Source organism: Psammomys obesus, unplaced genomic scaffold (genome assembly GCF_907164565.1).
Source record: "Psammomys obesus unplaced genomic scaffold, mPsaObe1.curated_primary_1811, whole genome shotgun sequence".
NCBI lineage: Eukaryota > Metazoa > Chordata > Mammalia > Rodentia > Muridae > Psammomys > Psammomys obesus.
Genome location: NW_026596120.1, coordinates 17,111,117 through 17,134,185, shown reverse-complemented (window position 1 = coordinate 17,134,185; position 23,069 = coordinate 17,111,117). Strand labels below are relative to the sequence as shown.

General features: G+C 53.2%; 2 protein-coding genes across 2 annotated transcripts; both read right to left on the bottom strand.

The window, feature by feature from the left end:
• Window positions 1-506: 506 nt before the first annotated feature.
• On the bottom strand, window positions 507-14,198 carry Camkv (CaM kinase like vesicle associated). Its single transcript, XM_055629936.1, has 11 exons — window positions 13,870-14,198; window positions 5,465-5,568; window positions 5,212-5,343; window positions 4,978-5,052; window positions 4,599-4,737; window positions 4,340-4,460; window positions 4,101-4,176; window positions 3,875-4,011; window positions 3,635-3,713; window positions 3,406-3,493; window positions 507-3,128 (listed from the first exon to the last, which is right to left on the bottom strand). Exons 2-11 carry the CDS (start codon window positions 5,557-5,559, stop codon window positions 2,547-2,549), a joined length of 1,524 nt encoding a protein of 507 aa, XP_055485911.1. The 5' UTR covers window positions 5,560-5,568; window positions 13,870-14,198; the 3' UTR covers window positions 507-2,546.
• Window positions 14,199-17,754: 3,556 nt separating this feature from the next.
• Window positions 17,755-21,429, bottom strand: LOC129692979 (uncharacterized). The gene has a single exon (XM_055629497.1). It carries the CDS (start codon window positions 21,427-21,429, stop codon window positions 17,755-17,757), a length of 3,675 nt encoding a protein of 1,224 aa, XP_055485472.1.
• Between the last annotated feature and the right edge of the window lie 1,640 nt (window positions 21,430-23,069).

The following is a 23,069-nucleotide window of genomic DNA, read 5'->3' as shown; positions in this document are numbered from 1 at the left end:
ACATAGCTCAGTAGCTCTTAGGAGTCTTGTAAGAGTGAGTCCCGTTTTTTACCAGCGAACGACTGGGGCGGAAACCGTGACGCTGCAGACCAACCCCTATCCCTGCTAAACCGGGCTTTGTCTCAAGCCAGAGCTGGTGCGAAATGAACCAGACCTCTTTTTGTTGCACTTGGGGACAGTCAGGCTGACAACCCAAGGAAAAGGGATGATAGTCCCGTGGCTATGGAAAGTGATAGACCTTGCCCTGGCAGCCCACAGTCCCCAGACCCAAAAAAGGCCCCCACTTCCTCAGCCTTCTCCTATGGATGATCTTGGGAAGATGAACACATTACGTCCCAACCCTTCAAACCACTACACTAGCTTTGGCTTTATTCAAATATGCCCTAATAATCCTTGAGATTAGGTAGACACTAGGGCCAGTAATTTAGCTCTTACCTCCCAGGATTACTCATGCCTGGGACTGTAGGATGGTGATTTTGAAGGTACAGATGCTTCAAAGACCAGGAAATAGCAAACCCTCTTTATTATTCCCACATCAGATAATTTAAGGTACTCCCTGAGAAAGCAACCCAGGTGAGTTCACCAAAGCCCATCTGAGCTGAAGCGAGTCTCCTTAGGGATTGCTATGATGTCGTTAGCAGTATTATTCCCCCAGAAGAAACATACATGACTCATTATTATCAAGCGGGTCTGCTCCAGCTGGGGAAGACAAGAGTTAAATCTTTTTGGTCTAACGGGGAAGCACAGGTATTAACAGGAAGCAGGCATCAACATACAGCACAGAACTGTTGTGCAACCCCACCCTCTCCCCAGTCCAAGGAAGCCCACTTTGCCCATGAGCAAGGTCTCTGCCTACAGTGGTTGACCCTGAGTGGATTTCACCTCTCTGTCCAAGTTAAGACAAAGGCTCCCTGGCAACAAGAGTTGGAAAAGCATCAGCCCTTCTGTGCTCAGCCCAGGGCCTAGTTCCTGGCTGAACCAAACCACTCACATGGTTTTCTAAAGCTCAGAGGGTTCCCATCAACATCATCCAGGTACACAATGGAGGTGTCCCTCACTCTCACCCCAAGCAATGCACTGAGCATCAGTCACTACCCAAACACCTGCTCCCTGCCTCTCCCCTCCCCCACTGCCTTCCATGGGCTCCTCCCGAATAGGACAGAGGAAGCAAAGGCAAGAGGGTGGCCAGAGGCTTTGCAGGGTGACGTTTATTTGCCAGGTTCAGCAGGCACACAGTTAGCCCACCAACCTTCACATACCAGAGCAGACCCACAGGCATGCAGGGAGAGGGGCAGGACCAGCATGGAGTGCCGAGCAAGGGCAGGGACCAGCGTGGCTGCCTGTTCAGGCTGTGATAGGGTCTGACCAAGGGCACCTGCCAAGAGCATCCCTCGGGGAACTGGGGAATCTTATTCTACTTCCTCATCCCAGCAAGAGCAACTTAACGTGGCTGAGTGACACCTCAGCCTCTGAGAGTAGAAACAGAGGAAAATCCCCTCCATGTTGCTGAACTGAGAGCAGAAAATCTGCCACTGGAAAAAGCAAGCTCCCAAAGCAGCCTATGAGGTACTGCCATGCCTCCCTGGGAGGAAGAGGATTTATGGCCTGAGCCTGCGTGAGGTGGCCATGGGTAAGGTCTCTTCCTGTGGCAGTGACATCCAGGAAGACCATGGGGGACACCAGGCCTCCCTATCGAGCTCACAGTAAGGACTCAGACGGCTGAGACACTGGTGCTGGCCTGTGCTCTGCTCTCCTCGGTCTCACTGCTTGCATCCTACTTGTTTGTCCTGTCCTGTAGGGTTTCATAAGAATCGGGGTACAGAGCAACCCGATACAGGACTCAGAAGGGGGAAAAGTAACACAAAGATCTTCAGAGGGAAGATCCCCATTCAGGGAAAAAGATGGAAGCTTCTCCCCTTCTCCCCATTCTCTCTCCCACTTCTGAGGATCCCCACAGCTAACATGCAGTGCCCGCAACCATGTGACCAGACTTGACTTCAAGCACACTGCCCTAGATTTCTGCGTCCTCTCTAGCAGCCAGCGTCTGCTCCGAGAGCAGCCCACATGCTACAGGTACGCACCTTCATGTGCAAGAACCTAACACTGCTGACAGGGCCTCGCTGGAGGACCAGCTCTCAGGGCAAGGCCACCCAATTTAGGGCCTGGGAAAGTATGAAACTTGTAGGGGCCTGCCTGGGGAAATGATGAGGCAGGAAGGGGAGGAGGAGAGCAAGGACCCCCTGAGTATCCCTAGAGCAGCATCCCACAAGGAACAGAAACTGGTGAAGCTAGCAAAAAGACAGGAAAGCCACAAGGAATCCATGCAGGGGCTGGGGCTGGCCCTGTCTCTGGCCTGCCCACCACTCACACACATCCACACAGGAGACGAGACTGCTCTCCCATGGCCCCCAGGCATGCCCCACTGGGATGAGGGAGCTTGGGGGGAGCTAGGGCATCATGCCAGTGACTCTATATACAGTGAGAAGCCCCTCATCCATACTCCCACCCGCCTTCCCGTCCCTCAAAACCCCCAACAGGCTGCCCATTCAGCTTGTCTCCTCCCTCTGAGACTCCCGGGCACAGCCAATAGCCTCTTCTCCTTTACTAGAGGATGGAGCCTGGCCCGTGGCGCCCTCTAGGGCTGTGCTGTCCGGCTGGGCCACAGCCGGCTCAGGGGTGGCAGCTGCTTTTGCAGCTGGCATGGCACTGCTTTGAGTAGTGGGCGCTGTGCTCTCCTCTGTGGCTGGTGTGGCTCTCCCATCAGTAGCTGGTGTAGCACTCCTGTCAGTAGCTGGGGTGATGCTCCCATCAGTGGCTGGGGTGGCACTGCCATCAGTGGCTGGGGTGGCACTGCCATCTGTGGCTGGGGTGACACTCCCATCAGTGGCTGGGGTGGCACTGCGATCTGCAGAGCCTACATTATCACTCTTGGTAGCACAGCCAGCACCACCCTCTGTGGCTGCAGTAGCACTGGCCCCAGAGGCTGGGACAGCTCCACTTGCAGCCGCAGCAATGGCCCCACCAGCAGCCCCGGGAGCAGCAGCGTCTGAAGCAGACTGGGCTGCGGCTGTGCCGGCCTGCTCTGGTGCCCGGAGCCGTTTCATGAGAGTGGTCACTCGAACAGCCTTCTGAAAGGAGGACAGTGAAAAAAGGCTCGTGGTGAGGTCCTCTGGATCCACTCCTGCCAAATGGCTAAACCTAACCCCCTCCACAGTACCCCGGCTGTCTTTGGCCTCCCAGCTACTCAGTACTGCAGCCCAAGATAACAGCAGCAGTTACAGCCACGTATGATGGCCCGGGAAAACTTTGTGTTCAGCGGAAGAGGTGCAGTGGCAGCAAGAAGAACTGTGGGTGCACGACGAAGCACTTGGAATTGGGCCAAGGAGAAAGCGAGCCAGAGCCTACCTTCCACTTGGCTCTGGCGAAGTTCTTTTCAATCTGGGCACAGACACCATCCTTGATGTTCTTATCAGAAGCAGCATTGCCAGAAATCCTCGAAAGGAGACAAACGCATATGATTGGAATGGTCTGTGCCTTCCGGGAGGCTGCCCAGACCTTCCCCGTGCGATCTAGGGCCGCCAGGCAGACGCTTGACCTCCTGTCCTCCTACTCTCCACTCATGGGCCCTGCTCACCACTCATGGGAGATGGCCTCCTCTGCGGTGATCCGCTGGTCCTGCTCCACCTCCATCAGCCTTGTGACCAGGTCTTTGGCTGGGGACAAAGCCAGGGATGGGCTAGGCATGGGCGCCCCATCTCATTGTCTAGATGTGATGAATGGGCTGGGGAGCAGGAGCAGAATCCAGCAGAAGCTGAGAGCAGCGCCTCCCTCCCTACTGCCCTATACTCTGCCCACATGCTGGGTATCTCCTCACCTGCCTGAGAAATATCGTCCCAGTATGGAGAGTCAAACTCATAGTCACCAGCCAGGATCTTGCGGAAGAGATTCTTGTCATGATTCTCATAGTCATCTTCTTCTACCTCCTCATAGAAGGGTGGGTTTCCTGAAAGCCTACATGGAGCAGGGTCACCTAGGGTGGCCACAGGCACAATTGTCCAGCCCACCTGGCTGCAAGCCCAATTACGTGCCCTTCCACTCACAGGATATACATGATGACGCCAATGGCCCAACAGTCCACAGGGCGCCCATACCGTTGCCGTCCCACCACTTCTGGTGCTGAAAAACAAAAGAGGTTCATTTGCCATCTGCTGGTCAGCATCAAGCTTGGCCAGAAAAAGTGCCATCCACACCCACTTCTCAGGATGGAGACTTCTCCCCTACCCCAAACTCTCTCCCTGAAGGCTGTCCCTCCACCATCCCCTGTCCCATCCCTCCTTGCCCAGATACTCCGGGGTTCCACAGGGCTCCTTGATGAGGCCATTCTCTAGCTTAGCCAGATGGAAGTCACTGATGACAATCTTTGAGTTCTTCAGCCTATTGTAGTACACTAGGTTTTCCAGCTGTTCAGGAGAGAATGGTAGAAAGGCAGGCAGAAGTTACCACGAGAGCCTCAGAAGCTGGACCAGAGCCCAGCGCGGCACTCACGCCACCCCCAGCCCAGGTGCCAAGTGATCCAGTCCCTCTGGCTCTGGCCTTACCTTGAGGTTTCTGTGCACAATCTTGAGTGAGTGCAGGTAGGCCACGGCCTCCAAGACCTGCCGCACCACGTTGCTCGTGTCTCGCTCCGAGTAGTAGCCCTGGTCCAGGATCCAGTCAAACACCTCCCTCCCCGTGGCCCTGAGGGACACCAGCCCCTGAGCCCGGTGTGGGCGGGGTCGGGGGTAGGACAGGAGCATTTGGGAGGCCTGACTAGTACCAGGTGCTTGGCTGGGCAAAGCCCAGGGCCTTGGGACCCCAATTGTTCCCAAAGTAGGTTTTTTTGTTTGTTTGTTTGTTTGTTTGTTTTTAGCTATAAACAGAGGAAAAAGAAAAGGCCCTAGGGACTGGGGAATCCTGGAACCCCAGAATGGTACTCACAGCTCCAAGAAGATGAAGTATTCCTTGCGAGTCACAAACACATCTACCAGCTGCAGGATGTTGGGGTGCTTCACCCTAGTGGCAGTGGAAGGGGTCAGTGGTCAGGGCCGAGAGAAGCTCTGGTTCCTAAGGCACGTGGTTATAAGAGAGAAGCTGGCGCTTCCTGAGGCCCCTGCCTTCTGAGCCCTTCCCTGCGATCTCCTACCCCCCTCTGCCCTCAGACCTCACACTCACATCTTGAGGATGCCAATCTCATTCTTAGCTGCCTTCCGCACCTTGCGGCCGTCGCGCTTCTGGAACTTCTTGCAGGTGTGCAGCTTGCCCGTTGTCTTGTCCTTGGCCCGGAAGATCTCACAGAACTCCTCACTGAAGCCAGGAGGCACAGCATGCCTTAGGACGGGGTAGCCTCCAGTCTCCTCACCACCACCACCCCCGGTCCCAACCCCGCTCTATCCACGCATCACTCCCCAGTAGGCCCAACACTCACGTCTTGATGACTTGTCCCAAGTCATATCTGTCAGTCACCTCCGACGGCTGGTTATAGTTCTTCTTGTCGCCCAGAGTCACACACCCAAACGGCATTGCTAGGCTCTAAGGTGCAAGCAGGATGGGGTCTGGCTCAGCTGCACCATTTTCTATGTTCCGTTTTCATTTTTGAGACAGAGCCTCACTATTTAGCCCTAGATACCCCATATGTAGATCAAGCTGGCCTGTAACTTGCTGAAATCCTCCTGCCTCCATCTCTCCAGTAATGAGATTAAACTAAGTTTCTTTAGGGTCGGCGGATGGCTCACCAGGTAAGGACACTGACCTCCAAACCCGAGTCTGATCCCTAGGGACCTACATGATGGAAAGAGAGAACCAACTCCCACAAGTTGGCCTCAGACCTCCATGCAAATACTACACTGTCCCCCAAAGTAAATAAATAGATGTAATTTTTAAATTGAAAAAAAAAAAAAGACACACACTTTCTTTAAAGTCAGGTATGACAACTCACATTTGTCATTCTAACACTCAGGAAAGTGATGCAAGAGGATCGGCCTGAGTCTGAGGCCAGCCTGGGCTAGAGTGTGAAACCCTATTTCAAAAGAAATAAATAAATAAATAAAATCTTTACATTTCAGCTATTTCATGAGCATAAATTTAAGTTTATTCCATTAATTTTTTTGAGATCATAATTATATCATTTCCCTTCCACCCTCCCCCTTGCTCTGATCAAATTCATGATCACTTTCTTTTTAGTTATTGGTGTGTGTGTGTGTGTGTGTGTGTGCGTGCGTGCGTGCGTGCTCCTGATTATATAATTATAACCTGCTAGGTCCATACAGTGTAACCTGTATGTATGTTTTCAGGGCTGACCACTTGGTATTGGATAACCAACTGGTGCAGCCTTCCCTGGAGAAAACCGTTCTCCCGCTCTCAGTGTTCCTTTCTTACCTGCAGTTCTGTCTAGAGCTATGATCTCTTGAGCTCTCCTGATACTCGTTATTTACCTCTGATGGTCTAGAGATGCCAAATGTTGGTGAGGCTATGGAAAAGGGCAATCACCCCTCCCCCTCTTTGAAAAAACCGGAGCCAGGCATGATACACACCTGAAATCCTAGAACTTAGCAGGTGGAGGCAGGAGGATCAAGGAGTTCAAGACTGGCATGGGTTACGGAAACTTTGTGTTAAAGGAAAGGACAGGAAAGGGCCAGTTTTGCCAAACAAATATATTTCATGCACTTCTTTCATTTTTAAAGATTTTTTTTCCCCTGTTTATTTTGGAGACAAGGTTTCACTGTGTAACAGTCGCGCCTGTCCTGGAACTTGCTCTGTAGACCAGGCTGGCCTTGAACTCACAGAGATCAGCCTACGTCTGCCTTCTGAGGGCTGGGATTAAAGGTGTGCACCACCACCTGGCTAATACTTATTTTTATGTGTATGGTTGTTCGGCCCGCACACATGCCTATGAGCCACATGTGTTCCTAGTATCTATGGAGGCCAGGAGAGGAGGTTGGGTCCCGTGGAACCGGAGTCACAGACAGTTATGGGCTGTTGTGTGGATGCTGGCAACTGAACCCAGGCCCTCTGGAGGGGCAACCAGTGCTTTTAACCACTGCACAATTTCCCAAGCCCACCCTATATACTATAAATATTTGTTCTATAGAAATGCATGTATTTGAGCCAAGTGTGCCCCAGGAGTTCCAGGCCAACCTGGGCTACATAGGGAGAGCCTGTCAAAGAGAGGGCGGGAGAGAGAGAGGCAGGCATACATTTATGCCTCAGGGCACTTGTGTGAGAGTGCTCATAATTGCCATATCCATAATTGCTAAAAGCTGGAAAGAGCCCAAATATCTACCACCAGCAGGATGTATTGTGGCATAGTCATATAATAGAATGTTATGCTGCAAAGGAAATAAAAAAGCTACGGTTCTTCTCAGCCAAACAGTGTATCTTGCAAAAGGAGTGTTGATAGAAACAGGAAAGAATGCATGTAGTGTGAGTCTTTTGATACAGAGCTCAAAACAGGCAGAACTCACCATACTTCTGGGGACTCAAACACAGAAGTAACACTATAGAAAAGCAGAAAATAAGTTCTAAGAGTCACATAATGGTTCCCTCCTAAGGGACAGGACAGGGTGACAGAGTTAGGACACATGAGGGCTTTTGGAAAGACCTGTTTCTAAACCTGAGTGGTACTTATAAAGGAATGAACTTCATATCTTTTTAAAATTTGTATTGAATTTTCTTTTATATGCATTGATGCTTTGCCTGCAAGTATGTCTGTGTGAGGGTGTCAGATCTTGGAGTAACAGACAGTTGTGAGCTGCCATGTGGGTGCTAGGAATTGAATGTGGGCCCTCTGGAAGAACAGTCAGAGCTCTTAACCACTGAACCATCTCTCCAGCCTTACTTTATATCTTGCAGACTGGGTTATGATGGCCCACACCTTTTAGCCCCAGCACTCATGCCTGAAAGCCCACTCCAAGGGTGGGCAGAGAGATAACTGCTGGGGCTTATCACTTCTAGTTTAGCCACAAAAATGCAAGCCCCAGATTCAGGGAGAAACCTTGTCTCAAAGGAATTGGCGGAGAGTGACAGAGAACCCTTGATGCTTTTCTTCTGCTTTGTGATATCCACAGCCATGAATGCTCACACACATGCACACAAGAAAATGAATAAATATTTTTCAAATTTTGAACATTATTTATTTGTGGGGTTGGGTATGGGGGACGTCCTTTTCTAGGACATGAAAGGAAATAACAGCTCTCTCTAGAGCAAAGAAGTGAATGTTGAAGGTGTAAGTTTCTATCTTTTGTTTATTTTTGTTTATTTGTTTTTGAGACAGGGTCTCATGTAGCTTCAGCTGGCCTCAAACTTGCTACGTAGCTGAGGCTAGCCTTGGACTCCTAGTCTTCCTGTCCCTATTCCTAAGTGCTGGGATTACAGGCATGTGCCACCATGCTCTGATGTTGCTTTACAATTTTTATTACAACTCCTTTGATGGACTTAGTAAATATTGGATTCAGATATGTTGTTTGGGGTATATCTAGGTTCCTTGTAGGGGGAGGAGCAGCAGTGTTGGGCCCTGGTGCAGAAGGCTTTGCTGGAAAGCATGCAGGGATGACGGTCCAGCAAAGTAAGATACACCTACCCAGCGCCAAAGTGCTGCAGGAGCACACAGGGGACCAGGTGTGACGCTCCATCCAGTTATTGCTGGCTCAGTAGGCGCCAGGAACTCCGCACCTGGAGCCCAGTGCCCTGCCTCCACTCTGTCAGTTACAGTCCAGTCCTCCATTGCAGTGCTGGATGGCTGACCCCAGCATCCACAAAAAAAAGGCCTCTGCTGCCCTTGTTCCGAAGTGGACGGCTGCATCTACCTCTACAGACCTGACCCCGGAGTCTGCCTTCATAAAGCCTGCTTTGTGCCAGCCTGTGGCTATACCAAGCTCTACGCTGAGGCCACGCTGAAACTGCTCTGCCTCTGCCGCTTCTGCTGCCTCTGCCTCTGCCTCTGCCACTGCTTGATGTGGAAGGGCCCAGGCCAGGGCCTTGAGCACCTAAATATGCCCGTTTTTGAAGGCACTTATAGTGTCAGCCTCCTTTGCATGGAGTACTCTTGAGCTGGGAGAAGCCCTCTGGGTAGTCCTGGCTGCCAAGTACTTCCTTCCAGGCACAGGCCAGCTACGCAACTCCCGGGGACCACAACCCTCGAGGGTTGTGTCCTCAGCATTAGGGATCAAATTCCATAACTTCTTCACCTGGATTTGCTTGAGCTTGGGGAATACAAATGCATTTCATCAGTGTGATTCAAGCCAGAGCTTAAGCCATCTAGGCGAAATACCGCAGAGGCAAGTAAGAGAGGCTTTGAAGATGTCAACTGTGTGTGTTTTTGCCACTATGTCCAAAACCCTGTCCCTGCATCTGCTAGGGAGATCCGTGTGGCTGAAATCTCACTCTTCCAGTTGGGAGCAGAGACACAGCCACGCACCCTCTCCACACTGTAACATCTGGAGGAAGAGGCCTGGGTCAGTACTCTAAGGACATTTTTCCCCCTTAGGGTGGCGACGATTATCCTCCCGGACTAGAAACTGAGAGCTATTCACTGGGCCAGAGAACGGTATCTTGGCTTGCAGGTTTCCCAGGAGGACCAGGCAGGGACCATTCCTCGTTCTGTTGTGTTGTTATACTGTTCCCTCTGATACAAACACCCTTCCCCCAAAGCCTCCCATGGGAATCCTATTCGTCACCACAGGCTTATTTATAACATTAAAAAGGATTCCGCGTCTACCTAAATGTCCAACAACAGGTGATTCGCCAGCTCAAGTGTGTCTACTCAAAGGCAGGAAGTGTGGGCATCAGTAAGAGCGCTACCCACCTTGGCTGCCCTGTGAAACAGCCTCCACACGGGCAAGGAATCAAGACCAGGGCTGCGTGTTCTTTCAGTACGAATTCTGACATTATAAGGCTGTCTGTGTAACAAGTCGTCTACAACAATCCGGATGCTCCAAGGCCAGATGCAAAATGGTCCTTTTGTGAGAAACCTTCTCCAAGCTCCACCTCCCTTCCCAGTCCAACAGCTCTGGCCTCTGCCAATGTGGTGTAGGTGGGAGGTTTTGTGAATGCCTGTGCCTGATTCTGGTGCCAGCTTTTGGCTATACATATGCATTCATGCCATAGGGCCTGGGCTGGTCTTAGGGTCTGTCTCTACCATGGAAAGCTCACACTGCTGTCCGCCTACAGCCAATGTCCTAAGGGTCTCAGTGATGGGACAGGGACAGATCTACTTCAGTACCACCACCCCCCACCTTGGCTGCCCAGATGTCACCAATTACTACCCCTCCCCAACATTCTAACTGAATTCGCTTGTACGCCTAGATCTCTCAGGATCCAGAGAGAAGATCTGGATTTTTCATCCCCTCTACCCCATTTATTTCACCATCTACTACCTACTGCTACCTGGGGGAGGCTGCAGGTTGTATACACAAAGCCCCTTGGTACCTCTCAGCAATAAAAGGGACTGGTCCCAAAGCTGAAAGAGTAGGTTAGAGATAGCATGAAGAAGGGTGGAAGGCCAAGTAGAAAGAGATTGGCATTTCTCATCCGAAATCAACGTCCAGCTAAGGAAGGCTTTCTTTCCAACAACACAGAACCTGGGTCAGGTCCACTATGGCCCAGGATGGCCCTGGAGCCCCACTGCAGCCACTTTCCTGGAGACAGAATTCCCTCCCTTCTCTGCAAAGGAAATAAACTATAGACCTGGGGCACGGGAGGGTGAGGCAGTGTAGAACATGATGCTACCACTGTCCTCCACTCTAGCAGGCTCTGGAAGCTTGGGGCTCAGTACTCTTGTTATTATTGTCTGCTTCTGGAGCTTGTTTACTTGGCTCAGTGATTCACGTCTCAGGCAAGCCTGAGGAAGTTTTGTCTGTTTGGTGTCCTAGTAATAAGGGGTCCCTAGGAGGTCTACTGGGTCCTTGGGGAAGTCTGAGCCAAGGGAAACTCAATCAAAACAGAAGCCAAAAGGCCCCATCTCAGGGTTTCCTCCACATCAGCCTGCTTCAGGAGTTACCTTTCATGTCCATAAATAAAGTTTCCTGCTGCCCTGGCCTCTGCCATGTGGGGCTCTAGAGCTTGCAGTAAATCTAGAGAGGCCAGGAAGGGCCCAGGAGGCCTCCCGCTGACTCCTGACTGTAGGCAACACCTCCCAATTTAGTGGCAGCTGTGAACACCAGCCTGTAGGCACCCCTCTCCCCTTCCCTCCCCTCTTCTTCTCTCTCAGCGATTAGAACTGAGTTTCCTACTGCAAATGGACATGGCCCAGCCCAAATCCTGTCTAGTTCTCAGCTGACACCACAGCCACAAACCTAGGGGAGGTAGCGACCTCCTTCCAGTGTGTATGGTATCAAGAGACAGAGAAGAGCTTCAAGCCCACTGTCCAAGTGCCTAAAGAGACTGGATAGGGTACGGTCCTGGTGGGGAACAAGTAGAGCTACCATCAATAGTTCCTGGTGCTGACTCGCTAGGAGCATAGACGAGCCCCCGCCCAGCGCCAACATCACAGTCTAAGGAATGGGCATGAAGTCCACTGCTATTTCCAGAACAGTCAGCTCTCCATATGCAGGCAAAACCAAAAACCAATTGCCACTGGCCTTAGAACCCGGGGTCCCAATCTTTGAAGCCAGTGGAGGCCCTGCATCCTTTGGCTTGGAGGAAGGGATCGATCTGCAGATGAACACACTAGAGTAAAAGGTTGCTATGGTGATGGAAGTTTTAAAACAAGAGGAGGAGGAAGAGGTAGGTGTTAGTGAGGGTCCCTCTTCCCAAACTGATATTTGGCCTGGCCCCTTCCCCATGGGTTCTGTGACCCTGGTCCCAATAAAGGAAGGAGAGGTGGGGGAACTGAAAGACGTTAGTGAAGAAAGGGCCAGAGACAGACAGACACAGGCTGAATCTACTGGAGGAGGAAAAGGAGGTGGCAGAGTAAAAGGGTCACAGACACAAGAGAGAAGCAGGGAGAAGGTTCTGAAGAGGACTCAGAATGCCTAGCAGCACCCTAAAACCTCCATAGCTCTGGTCCCCTGAGCTACCCTTGGTATGTGGCTTTCAAGAATCTTCAGTATCCCCCAGACATACACTGAACTTGGCGTAGGAGGCACAGTAAGAAGAGGTCAGCTTCTAGGAGCCTCTTTGTGGGGAAGAGGCCAGCTGTGTGGTCCCCCAGCAGGACAGTCCCCAGCCTCTCTTGCTGCCATGATAGCCGCTCAGGCGAGGGAGGTTCAAAAGTTGAAGACACAAACATAGGAAGATAGAAATGAAGCCCAGAAACCCGGCTACTTCCTTTCACAAGCCTTCCTCTCAGCTGGCCCAGCCTTACCTGGGGTCCCCAGCAACCTCCACCCCAATCAGCTGAACTGGCCTTGGGTGCTCAGGGCCCTTCTTGCAGCTCAGCTTCATCCTGCCATCAATCTTGAGCAGATCCCAGGATGGCCAAAAGCAGCAGCAAAAACAGCACCACAAGAAGCCAAAAACAGGATGACACATGCACACGAACACTCCCCCTGCCTCAGTTTCCCTGAACACAGATCATAGATTCTGTGGTCTTCCCTCAGAGCAGAAGACTGCCACCAGCCTGTTACCTGGTGGCCACCAGAGAATAAAGACACAGAGGAAGGCCTGCAGCAGAGACGTATAAAGCCAGGGTAGGGCACCTGGGGACCCACACGAAATGAGGAAAGAAAGGGAGACCCCTGTCCCATTCTGGTTCTGAAGGGAATGGAGATAATCAATTCCAAGTGGAGGAAACTGAGGCCCAGAAGTCACTGGATCTGCCAAGAATCAAGTCGGAGGGGGAGGGGAAGCCAACCTAGGTCTGCAAAGGTGGTTCTGGGGCCCCCCCAAAGCCTGAGCCTGTGTTTTGGGGGCTGGTGCGCAGAAGGTCTAGAGTAGTACAGACCAAGTAGGAGCTTTTGGTGAGGGAGAAGGGTTGCCCTGTTCTCTAAGAAGGAACCTGCTAGAGCAGGTTTGGGGTCGGGGAACAGCTGGCAGCCCTTCCTGGGGCTGGGACTCAAGAGCCTAGGGTCTCCAGCCAGGCAAGGCAAGCTGAAAAAGACAGAAGCTAACGTTTTAATTGTCCCCGGCTACCCCAGCCGGGGTCCCTGTTCTCCACCAAGGCACCACCCTGACCCCCTTCCCCAGTACTGCTGGCTCGCCCCCGCTGGCAGAGCAATACACATGCGGGAGGCACACGTGTGAGCACCAAGCCCCGCACCTCCCAGCAGGAACATGTGCGCCCCGCACCCCCACCTCGCACGTGTGTCCGTACACCGGGTCCCCCCCGCCCCCATTAATGACCCTCAGGAGAAGGCTCGGAAGCCTGAACTTGGCTAGGGGCCGACGGTCCACTCGGGCTTAGAACCTCCTCCCCCAGCCCCGCAGCAGCCCCGCCCAGCCCCCTCCGGATTGTCGCCCATAAAGAACTCTCCGTTGTCATGGAAATTAGTGACTGCCAAACCGGAGGGAGGGGGCCCCCAGGGGCAGTTGGGAGGGGCTGGAGACCGCTCAGGGAGCAAGGATGGACTGCTCGGTCCTTGGCCCTTACCCCTATGAGGGTTATCACGAATCTTGTGGAGGGTTTGTTTTTGACAATTCGGAGCTGCAGAGCCTTTCTCTGGGACCCTCCCAAGCCGTCCGAGGTAATGGGGAACTTTAGCCCAGCCCCGCATGCCACCCCACCTCGCATCTGCGGAAACCGCGCGCCGTGCCCCTGCTGGGACCCCAGAGTCCTCGCGGCGACCGCACGAATCCCCTGTGCGGGGATTCTCTAACCAAGCAAACGGTCTCCCAAGGACCCCCAACGTGCATCCAGGAGGCGCCCTCCCCACCGGCCCTGCCCTCCCTGCTCCGCACCTGCAACGCTGGTCGGTCACAGGGAGGAAGCGATAACCGGCTCAGCAGGGCTCCGGGGGCGGCCGGCAGAATCCGCTCCGGGCACGCGGGGCAGACGCCGCGCCAGCTGCAGCCGCTTCGACTCCAGAACCTCCAGCATCGCCAGTCGCTCTCTGGCAGCGGATTCGCACCCCGGGCCGGGGGCGGGCTGGGGGCGGGGCCTCTTCGCCCGGCCCGCCCCCACCCTGGCAGACCCGGAGACTGGAATCCCACTTGAGGGTGGGTTCATGCAGGTTGGCGACAACGCTGCCTGCTAGCCTGGCCCCCTTAGGCCATCGGACTCTAAACCCAGCAACAGGAGGCGAAGAGGCCCTTCCTAATCCCAAAGTAAGGAGTGGGGAATTGGAAAAAAAGCTTGAGTTCTGGAGCTGCACGGGAGTCACCTGGCTAGAAGTAGTCTGTCTCCAAGAGACTAGGGTCGTGCCCAGTTTCCCCGAACCTGATCCAAAGGGCCGGACCTGCTTAGAAGCACACAGGCGGTCCCTAGAGCACCCCTTGGCTAGGAATAAACACACAGGGGCATGGGTGCAATTGTGGTCAATTTGGGAATGGACAAGATACCACAGTAAAGGCCCTCAGACCTCTACCACCAACTCCTGCCAGGCCAAAATCTTCCTCGACTAAATTCCCAGCCAGGTACACTGGCTGGCTCAGTCAGCCCCCTCTGTGTAGCTTTGAATTTCCCAAACTAGAAAAGTCACCTGTGATGAAGTGTAGATCTGCTTTCTGCTCTTTGTAATAATCGTTAAACACATCCTAAGCAGCGTGACTCAGGTGACCAGGGCTAGGTTTTGGGGTCATGAAACTACTAGGAAGGAGTTTCGAATGAAGCCGTTGGCCATGTTTCTGTCCTTTGTCAAGGGGGCAAGTGAGCCCAAGGCCCACCCCAGTGCCCTCAAGTCCTGAGGACTACCCTGAGACAATAAAGGACAGATTTCGGTTTTCACTGTCTGGACCTGGACTCCATCCTATCTTGCCCTTCTGCTGATCTGCCTGGCCCAGCCATCCTGGGAACAGGGTCACAGGTTGAGCAAGGCTACTTGCTTCTCTGCCCACAGCTGATGGGAGAAAGGACCCCCCAAGTGATGAAGTTGAGGTTGGAGCCAGAAGATTGCCTGAGAAATTATTCTCTCAAGGTTTCTGGATAACTTCCTCCGGAGAGGTTGTTGGGACCTTCATGTCTTTCCCTGCTTCTGGTCACTTCCTCCAAGCCATGTCTCTGGGCTCCTTGTATTCTAAAGAGTCTTGGCCACGACACCCACCCTAGAACCAGGTAGAAACTTTTTGGCAAGCTAGGCAGAGCCTATTTCTAAATCCCACGATGCCCAATTAATGTTTTCAGAATGAACGAAAGGCCTGGCACTCAATCCTTTCTGTAATTCCCAAAACGATGGGCCCGAGTTTATCGTGTAGCCAGGACATGGTTGCGGGACCTCCCTGTAGCATGCTTGTTCTCTAGCTTTCGTGAGGGTCATGATCTAGCCAAGACTTGGGGGGCGAAGAAGCTGGATCGGGGCTTTAGAGTCGGTGGAAGGGGCGGTTCCCTAGAGCTTTGCCTGCTGCTGGCAGCACTCCACCTCTTCCTGGTCCTGTGCACACTGTGTGCACGTGGGTGACAGCACATGGCAGGGTCCGTGTGTACACGTGACCCTGTGTGCTCTCTTATACCAAGGGAGATGGAAGCAGCACAGCGTATGCGGTGCTGCCTGGGGGCACGTGTGTCTGTGTTCTGTGTGCACCCAGGCGTGCGCGCTGGCACATGTGCACGGAGGCAGCAACTAGTCCCAGAGCTGCGGTTCCCCCTTCCCGTCTGACACAAAAGCTTGGGATTGTGGAGGCTGAATCAAGCTGTAAGAGCAAGACAGAGGAAGGGGCTGGATCGCAGGCCAGATTTAGGATGACTTTACATCACTGACTGTTTCTAAGATCCACTCCTGAGCAGCCCCTTGCTTTCAGGTGTGGGTAAGGATAAACAAGTTTTGTTGTTGCTGTTGTTGTCATTTGTGGAGGGCAACCTAAAGGCATGGCTTTCAGCTTCCCAGGGAGACACAGACAAAATAGGACCGGGCTTCAAGGTTTTGTCTTCAGGCAGCGTCCAGCTGCCCTGTGGACAAAGAGCAATTAGACCAGTCAATAAAGAGCTTGCTGTGTAAGCATAGGGACCTGAACTCCATCCACAGAACTGTGTTTAAAACAAAACAAAAAAGGGTAGTGGTCATGCACACTGTTAATCCCAGCACTTGGGAAGCAGATGCAAGTGAATCTCTGTGAGTTCAAGACCAGCCTGGTCTACAGAGTGAGTTCCAGGACAGCCAAGGCTACATAGAGAAACCCTGTCTTCAAAAAACAGGCATAGTGATGAGTGTTTGTAATACTCAGGTAGATATCTGGGGTTTACTGGCCACTCTGTTAGCCTGATGAGTTCCAGGCCACTGACTAAACGTTGCCCGAGGAACAAAAAACGTGAGGATGGCCTCTGGCTTTCACGCGCGCAAGCAAGCACACATACACATACACACAGACAGGATGGGAGCTGATATAGTAACTAATATTTTAAAAGACCGTCTTAATTTTGGGGGGAGGGGTGTTTCGAGACAGGGTTTCTCTGTGTATTCCTGGCTATCCTGGAACTCCCTCTGTAGTCCAGGCTGGCCTTGAACTCACAGAGATCTGCCTGCCTCTGCCTCCTGAGTGCTGGGATTAAAGGTGTGCCACCACCACTGGGCAAGACCAGCTTAATTTTATCCTTTCAGTTTTTCTAGGTCATATACTGTCTCAACCCCAAGCTTCATTCTCATAGTCTCTGTTCAAAGCCAGCCTTGGTGAAGAGACATGGTTTCGAGCTACTCATTAGCCACAGGGATAAAAGTCTTTTGGCATCACCAGTGGTCTCTGCAAAGAGGCCTCCTAAGAACTCTGGCCACCGAGCATTCAGGAGCTGCCTGGCTGAAGGGAGGGGTAGTCTAGGAAGGAGAAGGGAGCCCAGAGTTTATAGTTCTGGCTCACACCAAAGCTAGAGGGACAAAGAACCGAAAGAAGAGGCAGGATAAGATGTGAACCTCAATATCCACAGAGCAGGCTGGAGCCTCAATAGCCTAGCAACAGCTCTCCATCGAGGATGCAGCCCATAACTGGCCTCTCTGCTTCCTACCCTGGGTACCAATGGCGGTATTCCCATGCCCCCTTATTTTGAAGGCTCCGGCTAACCCAGCTAGAGCACCCTCCAAGGTTTAGCGTCTAAGACGTGCATGTATCATTTGTTGTGTGTTCTCCCAAGAAGCATAAACCTGGACAGGGACCCTCAGTGGGGGGGCAATTGGTCCATACCCCCAGCCATCTTTTGGGATGGCTCAGCTACTGTCCATATTGTTGGCCTCAACCCTCAGAAGAAGGTCCAAGAAGGGAGCTGGAAGCAATCCTTTCTTCTGGAGCTAGGGGAAGGGGCTGCCCCCCATCCCCCACCTTATGACTCACTCTAGGCTGTGTGGGTTATTACATTATGTTTGAAATTACCATGGCAACAAGCTGGCAATCAAGGGTAATTGCACTTGTCGTCAGGGCAACAGGGCAAAACCCCACAGCAGCCATTTTCTGTGGTTACCCTTGGGGTGCAGTAAAGGTCAAGCCAAGTAGGAGACAACGACAACCAAGGGGCTTTGGGGAGGTCTCTGGAAAGGGCGGGTTGTCAGGGCCCATGAGGTTCTTGAGTGTCAAGGTTAAGTATACCTTGGGAGAACCAAGATCCCCCTCATTGACCCTGTGTCTGGAGTCTTGCCTTCCCCGCCTCACCCTCCACCTAAAACATGCAAAAGTACTTAAAGCAAGCAGAACCAGAAGTTTATGTGCTCACAGCTGATACTTGTAGATTGCCCATGGGCCCTCTTCTTCGTATTCCCTGCGGCTGAGCCACAGGCTTTGGAAGGAGTCTCGGCATGCCATAATGGAACCCCCAAGCCAGGCAGCAACTGCACGGTGGGGAGAACCCAGCACAGTGGCGCCAGGGCCCAGTTCCTGTCTCAGGCGCTCGGGGAAACCACTCATCAGGGTGCTGCCACCTTCCAGCACCACATTGGCCAGCAGCTGCTCCCGCTGCTTGGCCTCTAGCCGGCTGATGCTCAGCAGAGCCAGCTGTGGGAGACCTGGCTGGTTGACCCCTAGCAGATTGGGTTGAAAGAGAGCCTCAGAGCAGCAGAAGCGCTCAGAGTTCAGTGTGATAACCTGCTTATCTGGGAGCACAAATTCCACGTGGGCCTGTGCCTGGTTTCTGGCCATCTCAGCTGCCATATCCATAGCCACATAACAGCAAGCCTCTTTAATCTGTCTGACAAGCCCTTCCTTGGGTGGTGAGTGGCCACTGGCCACAAGTAGCTGAGCCAGGTAATGTGTGAGGTCAGTGCCAGCCACATCCAGCCGGTAAGTGTCAAGTGGAGCCAGGTCCCCAGTGAGGATGGGTGCCACATAGGAGGTCCCATGGCCGCTTCCCACCACCAGCCCAGTGGTACGCCCATAGGCATAGAGCGTCAGCAGAGCCTGATGAACTGTCTGCATAGCTGGCACATGGAAACGCTCAAAGAGTATCTCAGCCACCTTTTCTCTGTTGGTACGTGGTGAGATGGGGGAGTCGGCCACAAGCACAGCCATCTCCTCAGGCTTCACTCTCAGTTTGCAGTAGAACAGGTGTTGCCACAGCACCTCCAGCGCATCCCAGTCAGAGACTACTCCTCGGTTCAATACTGAGTAGGAGCCATCTTGGTGTTCGGGTACCACATATTGGGGCTGGCCCTGGGCTGGGTGTTGTAGCATCTGGACTTGCGAAGGTACCACACTCAGGACATGGTTCTCTCCAGCCAGTCCACATTTGGTAAACCCTGTGCCTGTATCGATCACTATGGCTGACATCTTCTGGTAGGGACTGGATGAGTGGTGGCAGAGTATCGCTGACTGCACTGGCAGAGCATCCATAGTGGATACTAACTCATAGCAATTCCCACGGAGAAGACCCAGGTGTGCAACCACTGACGAGCACGTGATGTCCTCAGCTGTCAGCTTGAGCTGATGTCCACTCAAGGGCTCATTGCCCACCATCGATACGGGCAAGTCCTTACAGCCAGTAAATGTGATCAGGGAAAGTTGTTCCTGGTTGGCCCTGTGGACATCACTAGGTTGCCAGGATGGGGCCCCATGTATGCTGGGTCTTAGAGCACAATTGTTTCCAACTTTATCCCTGTTCACATAAATGCAGGCCTCCTCAGGAGCCAGAGGTACTCGGACTATCCCCACATGGGTAGGACTGCCCAATGGCTCACTCTCCTGGGTGGAGGGCTGAACAGGCTCTCCAGAAATAAAAGAAGGCTCTTTGGTAATGGGGAACCTCCCTGTGAGGGGTACCTGTCTAGTGGGGGAAAGTTGTCTGGGAAGAGGAGTCTGCTCACTGAGATGAGGTGGATTAGTAAGGGCAGAGGGGAGCTGAACAGATAGGGAGCCCTGCTCAGCTACAGGTAACTGTCTAACAAGGAGGTTCTTCCCATTGAGGAAATTCTGACCAGTGAAGAAGACCTGCCCAGTCTCCTCAGCCTGAGGGCTACTAGGGTGAGCAGGAATGAGCCCTTTCTGGTTATTGCTGCCTGCTTCCTCCTGGAGTAGGGATCTGGAGGCTGTCTGGATATCGGCTGCTGAAGCCGGATCTGACCTTGTCCACTGCAATTGTCTAGGCTGGACTGTGGAACTGTCTTGCAACCCGAAAGAGTCTAGCATCCAGATGGTGGGGTCAGCATCAATCTTTCCAGCATCAGATTTGGACCAGCTAGGATCAGGAACTTGGGCTGGTATCCTTTCACCATATTGGAGGGGTGTCCCTGATACAACAGGTCTGGCCAGCGTCCCAATCGTCCCAATCCTGATAGGGATTTCAGTGCCAGGGGATTTCTGTGGCTCTAGGTTGTGTCTGGCCTCTTTGCAAGCCAGGGTTACCTCTTGAAAGCTCCCAGATGAGAGGCTGGAGGGCACAGGGCTAGACATCATGGCTGTGGTGGACCAGAGACTGGAGTTATCACTCTTAGGGGAAAGGATCGGCCTGGGCAGTGACCGAGCAGACAGTATATTTTCAGAGATTTGAGCCGATGGATGGTTGGGTGTGAGACCTACGAGCACCGCCCGTGAGCCGGTGGGGTCGTGGCACAGCAGCCCCATCCTTGTGTTGCCCGTGGCCATATCAAATACCAGCACGTGGTCTTCTACAGCCTCCTGGAGCTGGCAGGTCGGGGCGCTAGAAATGGGAGTCTGCCTGGCCGCTCTGGGGGTCAGCGGTGGGGACTGCTTGTTGTAGGCTCCCTGACAGGCAAGCAGTGGCACATTGGAGCAGTTGTTGTTGTAGGAGCAGGGGAGCTGCTTGTCTGGCTGGGAGCTGTAAATCCTGTGGCTGCTTCGCTGTGTCTTGAGAGCATCTAGAGGCTCTGGGGCTGGTGTTGCGGCATCTAGCCTGGAGGCATGGACCAGACATTTCTGCGCAGGGTCCTCAGACTGACTGGGTGGCACCTTCATCTTGGCAACCTCTTGGTCCTTGGTGTGGGCTGAAAACTCTTCTGGAGTAGGTGCCAGAGTGGGAGGAGTCTCCTTAAAGGGGAAATACACTTTGACCTTTTTGGAGGGCTCTACGAGAAGGGGCAACTGGTTGCCACCGTTCTTGAGATCAAGCGGCAGGTCTTTTGTGGCTGCAGTGGGATTAGTGGGATGGTCGAGACTATAGGCGTAAGGTTCGGCTGCAGCAGGTGGAGGTGGAGGTGTGGCAGGTGGAGCAGAAGCCTGAATTGAGGTTGAAAGCAGCAGTGTCGGTGAAGAGGTCGTCTTAGTTAGGGTAGGAGACTGAGCCAGCCCCGGCCCCTTGTCCTGCCCCTGATTTTGGATTGGAGCCTGAGGCACAGTCAAAAGAGGATCTTGACCTTCAGCTGTACTGCTCTCCCCAGAGACGAAGTAGGGTAGCCATCGACTCTTCCTGGGGCCCACAGAAGCCATCTGGCCAATGTTACAGGTTCCTTTGCCCCAGCCTACCAGGACTTTAGCTGGGGCCTTGCTCTCCTTCCCGATCTGTAGCTGAATCTGGGAGAGGTTGAATCCGTACTGAACTTTGTCATTGGTGCCATCATTGTCCATGCACATTGGCAGAGTCTGAGTCCCGTCGTCCATGAGGAGATACTCTTGGGCTCCCACGGTGGGGTTAGAAGAGGAGACTCTTGGGGTCTCTGGGGAGGTCTGTGCATAGTTACACTGGGAACTGACCTGAACAGAATCCTGGAGTAGTTTGAGAGTGGGCTGAAAGGGCAGAGCCTGGGAGGTTGAACTGCAGGCCATATCAGCTATAGCTCCGGTAGACAGTGACAACCCCTGCTTCGAATATAGGGGCCTTGAGCTCATCCATGGTCCCTGGCACCCTCTGAAGCTACCCCTTAGCTGCTGGCTGCTAAGCAAGGGATGGCCCTGGGGGCCCGATGGATCAGGGACCCCCACCTTCGTGGTGGCTTCCATAGTCCTGCTCCATGCCCTAGGTGCCCTGCCCCCACTTCATTGCCATGGTGACCCCACACAATCACTGTCCCCAGTAACCTGGAAAGTGACAGAGTATGGGATAACAGGGCCCCACCCCCTGAAGAGAGGGGCTTCCCTGGGGACTTTAGAAGGCAGAGAAACGGAGAGGTCTCGATGAGGTTAGGCCGCTGTGGGCCTGCTTCGTCCCTCCTTTACGAACCAGTGACCACTCCACCCTCAGGCCAGCCCCTGAGTGAGGGCAGGGCCCCAGAGAGGGCCAAGGTAAGGTCAAGGGAGGAGAGTAGTCAGGGCAGAGTGAGGGCTTCCCTAACACTGGGCCCTTTGCAAGAGCAAAGCCTAGTCTAAGAGGCAGGGGAGGGTGAGGAACCCAGGCTCAGCCCCAGGCTCCCCTCCCCTGTGTTCCCTGCTCCCGCTCCCGCTCCAGGGACAGCAGCTCCTTGGCAGTCTCTGCTCCTCCATATGGTTTTCCTCTGCTTGTGCCTCATAGAGCCCCCTCCCCAGAGCCACATGTCCCTGAAGCCCAGGACCAGTATCTTGCAGGAGTAGGTATGGGGGTGGCGGAGGTGGGGCCTCTACTCAGATTCTTCAAGTCAGAATGTTCTAGCTCTTGTCACATTGTGTCCGTTTCATCCTGGCCATAATGAGAGCATAGCACTAGGCACAGGACTAGGCTGCAGTAGCCACAGTGTTCACTGAGGGGCAATTACAAGACGGGAAATGGTAAGGACATAGTAGGAATAGGGCCAGATTAACAATGGGGCTATGGTAGGTACAAGGCCAGGCACACAGTGGGTGTGCTCAGAACAGTACTGTATATACAGCAAGGACAAGCTAGACAAAGTCCTGGATATGGGTAGACACGTAAAAAAAAAAAAAAGCAAAACCATAAGCTTTTAGGCTTGATCTGTAATCCTCCCCCTCCCCCCCCCACTCTTTCTTTCCTGGGGAAACAGAGGTTGGAAGGAATCAGCCCCTTAGATGCAGGGCTACTCTGAGGCTCAGTGATGCTCGTAGCCAGAGGTCGGGTCTTGGCATGGGCCTACTTCTGGAAGTTCTGCCTCAGGCAGTCGAGCCCCCCTTCCTCCTCTAGCTCTGAGCCTTAGGTAGACTCCCTGTGTCTTCCAGGGCTATGTGCTATGTTCCCTCCAGGGCTCAGTCTTTCCACCCGGGATACAGGTTTGTGGAGAATGCAGATGTAGGCTTGTCCTCCTCCAAAGCAACATGTTTTCACAGAGGTTAAAAATAGTGTTTACAGTTGGCCGTGGGGTGCGAGGCTGTGTGACCAGGGACTGAGGCTGGCACCGCACTGCATCTGCAGCTTTCTGATTGGCTGCCGGGCAAAGCCTGACTCAGCCACATTTCAGGCCCCTTGTGCCATCCTCCCTCTTCAGTTAAGATGGGGAACAGGCAGCTTGGAGCCAAATTATTTATCACTGCGCCATGGGCCCGGGAAGGTGGAAAGCCCACGGGTCTGCAGGCTGTCTCAAACACACACATCCTTGCAGAACACTATTCATTCATTTCTGGTCCGAGCGAGCTACTTGTTTTTCCATGACAAAGAAGCTGGTGGCAGCCTCTAACATCTATGTAATAGCAAAGTTGAGCTGCACCTGGGAAGA

Excerpts from the sequence above, each read along its gene's own strand:
- Camkv (XM_055629936.1), bottom strand. The coding sequence starts at position 5,559 with ATGCCGTTTGGGTGTGTGACTCTGGGCGACAAGAAGAACTATAACCAG. Across the intron at positions 4,738-4,977 it reads TACTTCATCTTCTTGGAGCT|GGCCACGGGGAGGGAGGTGT; the intron begins GTGAGTACCATT and ends GGTGTCCCTCAG. Across the intron at positions 3,494-3,634 it reads GAGGCCATCTCCCATGAGTG|GATTTCTGGCAATGCTGCTT; the intron begins GTGAGCAGGGCC and ends TCTCCTTTCGAG.
- LOC129692979 (XM_055629497.1), bottom strand. The coding sequence starts at position 21,429 with ATGGAAGCCACCACGAAGGTGGGGGTCCCTGATCCATCGGGCCCCCAG.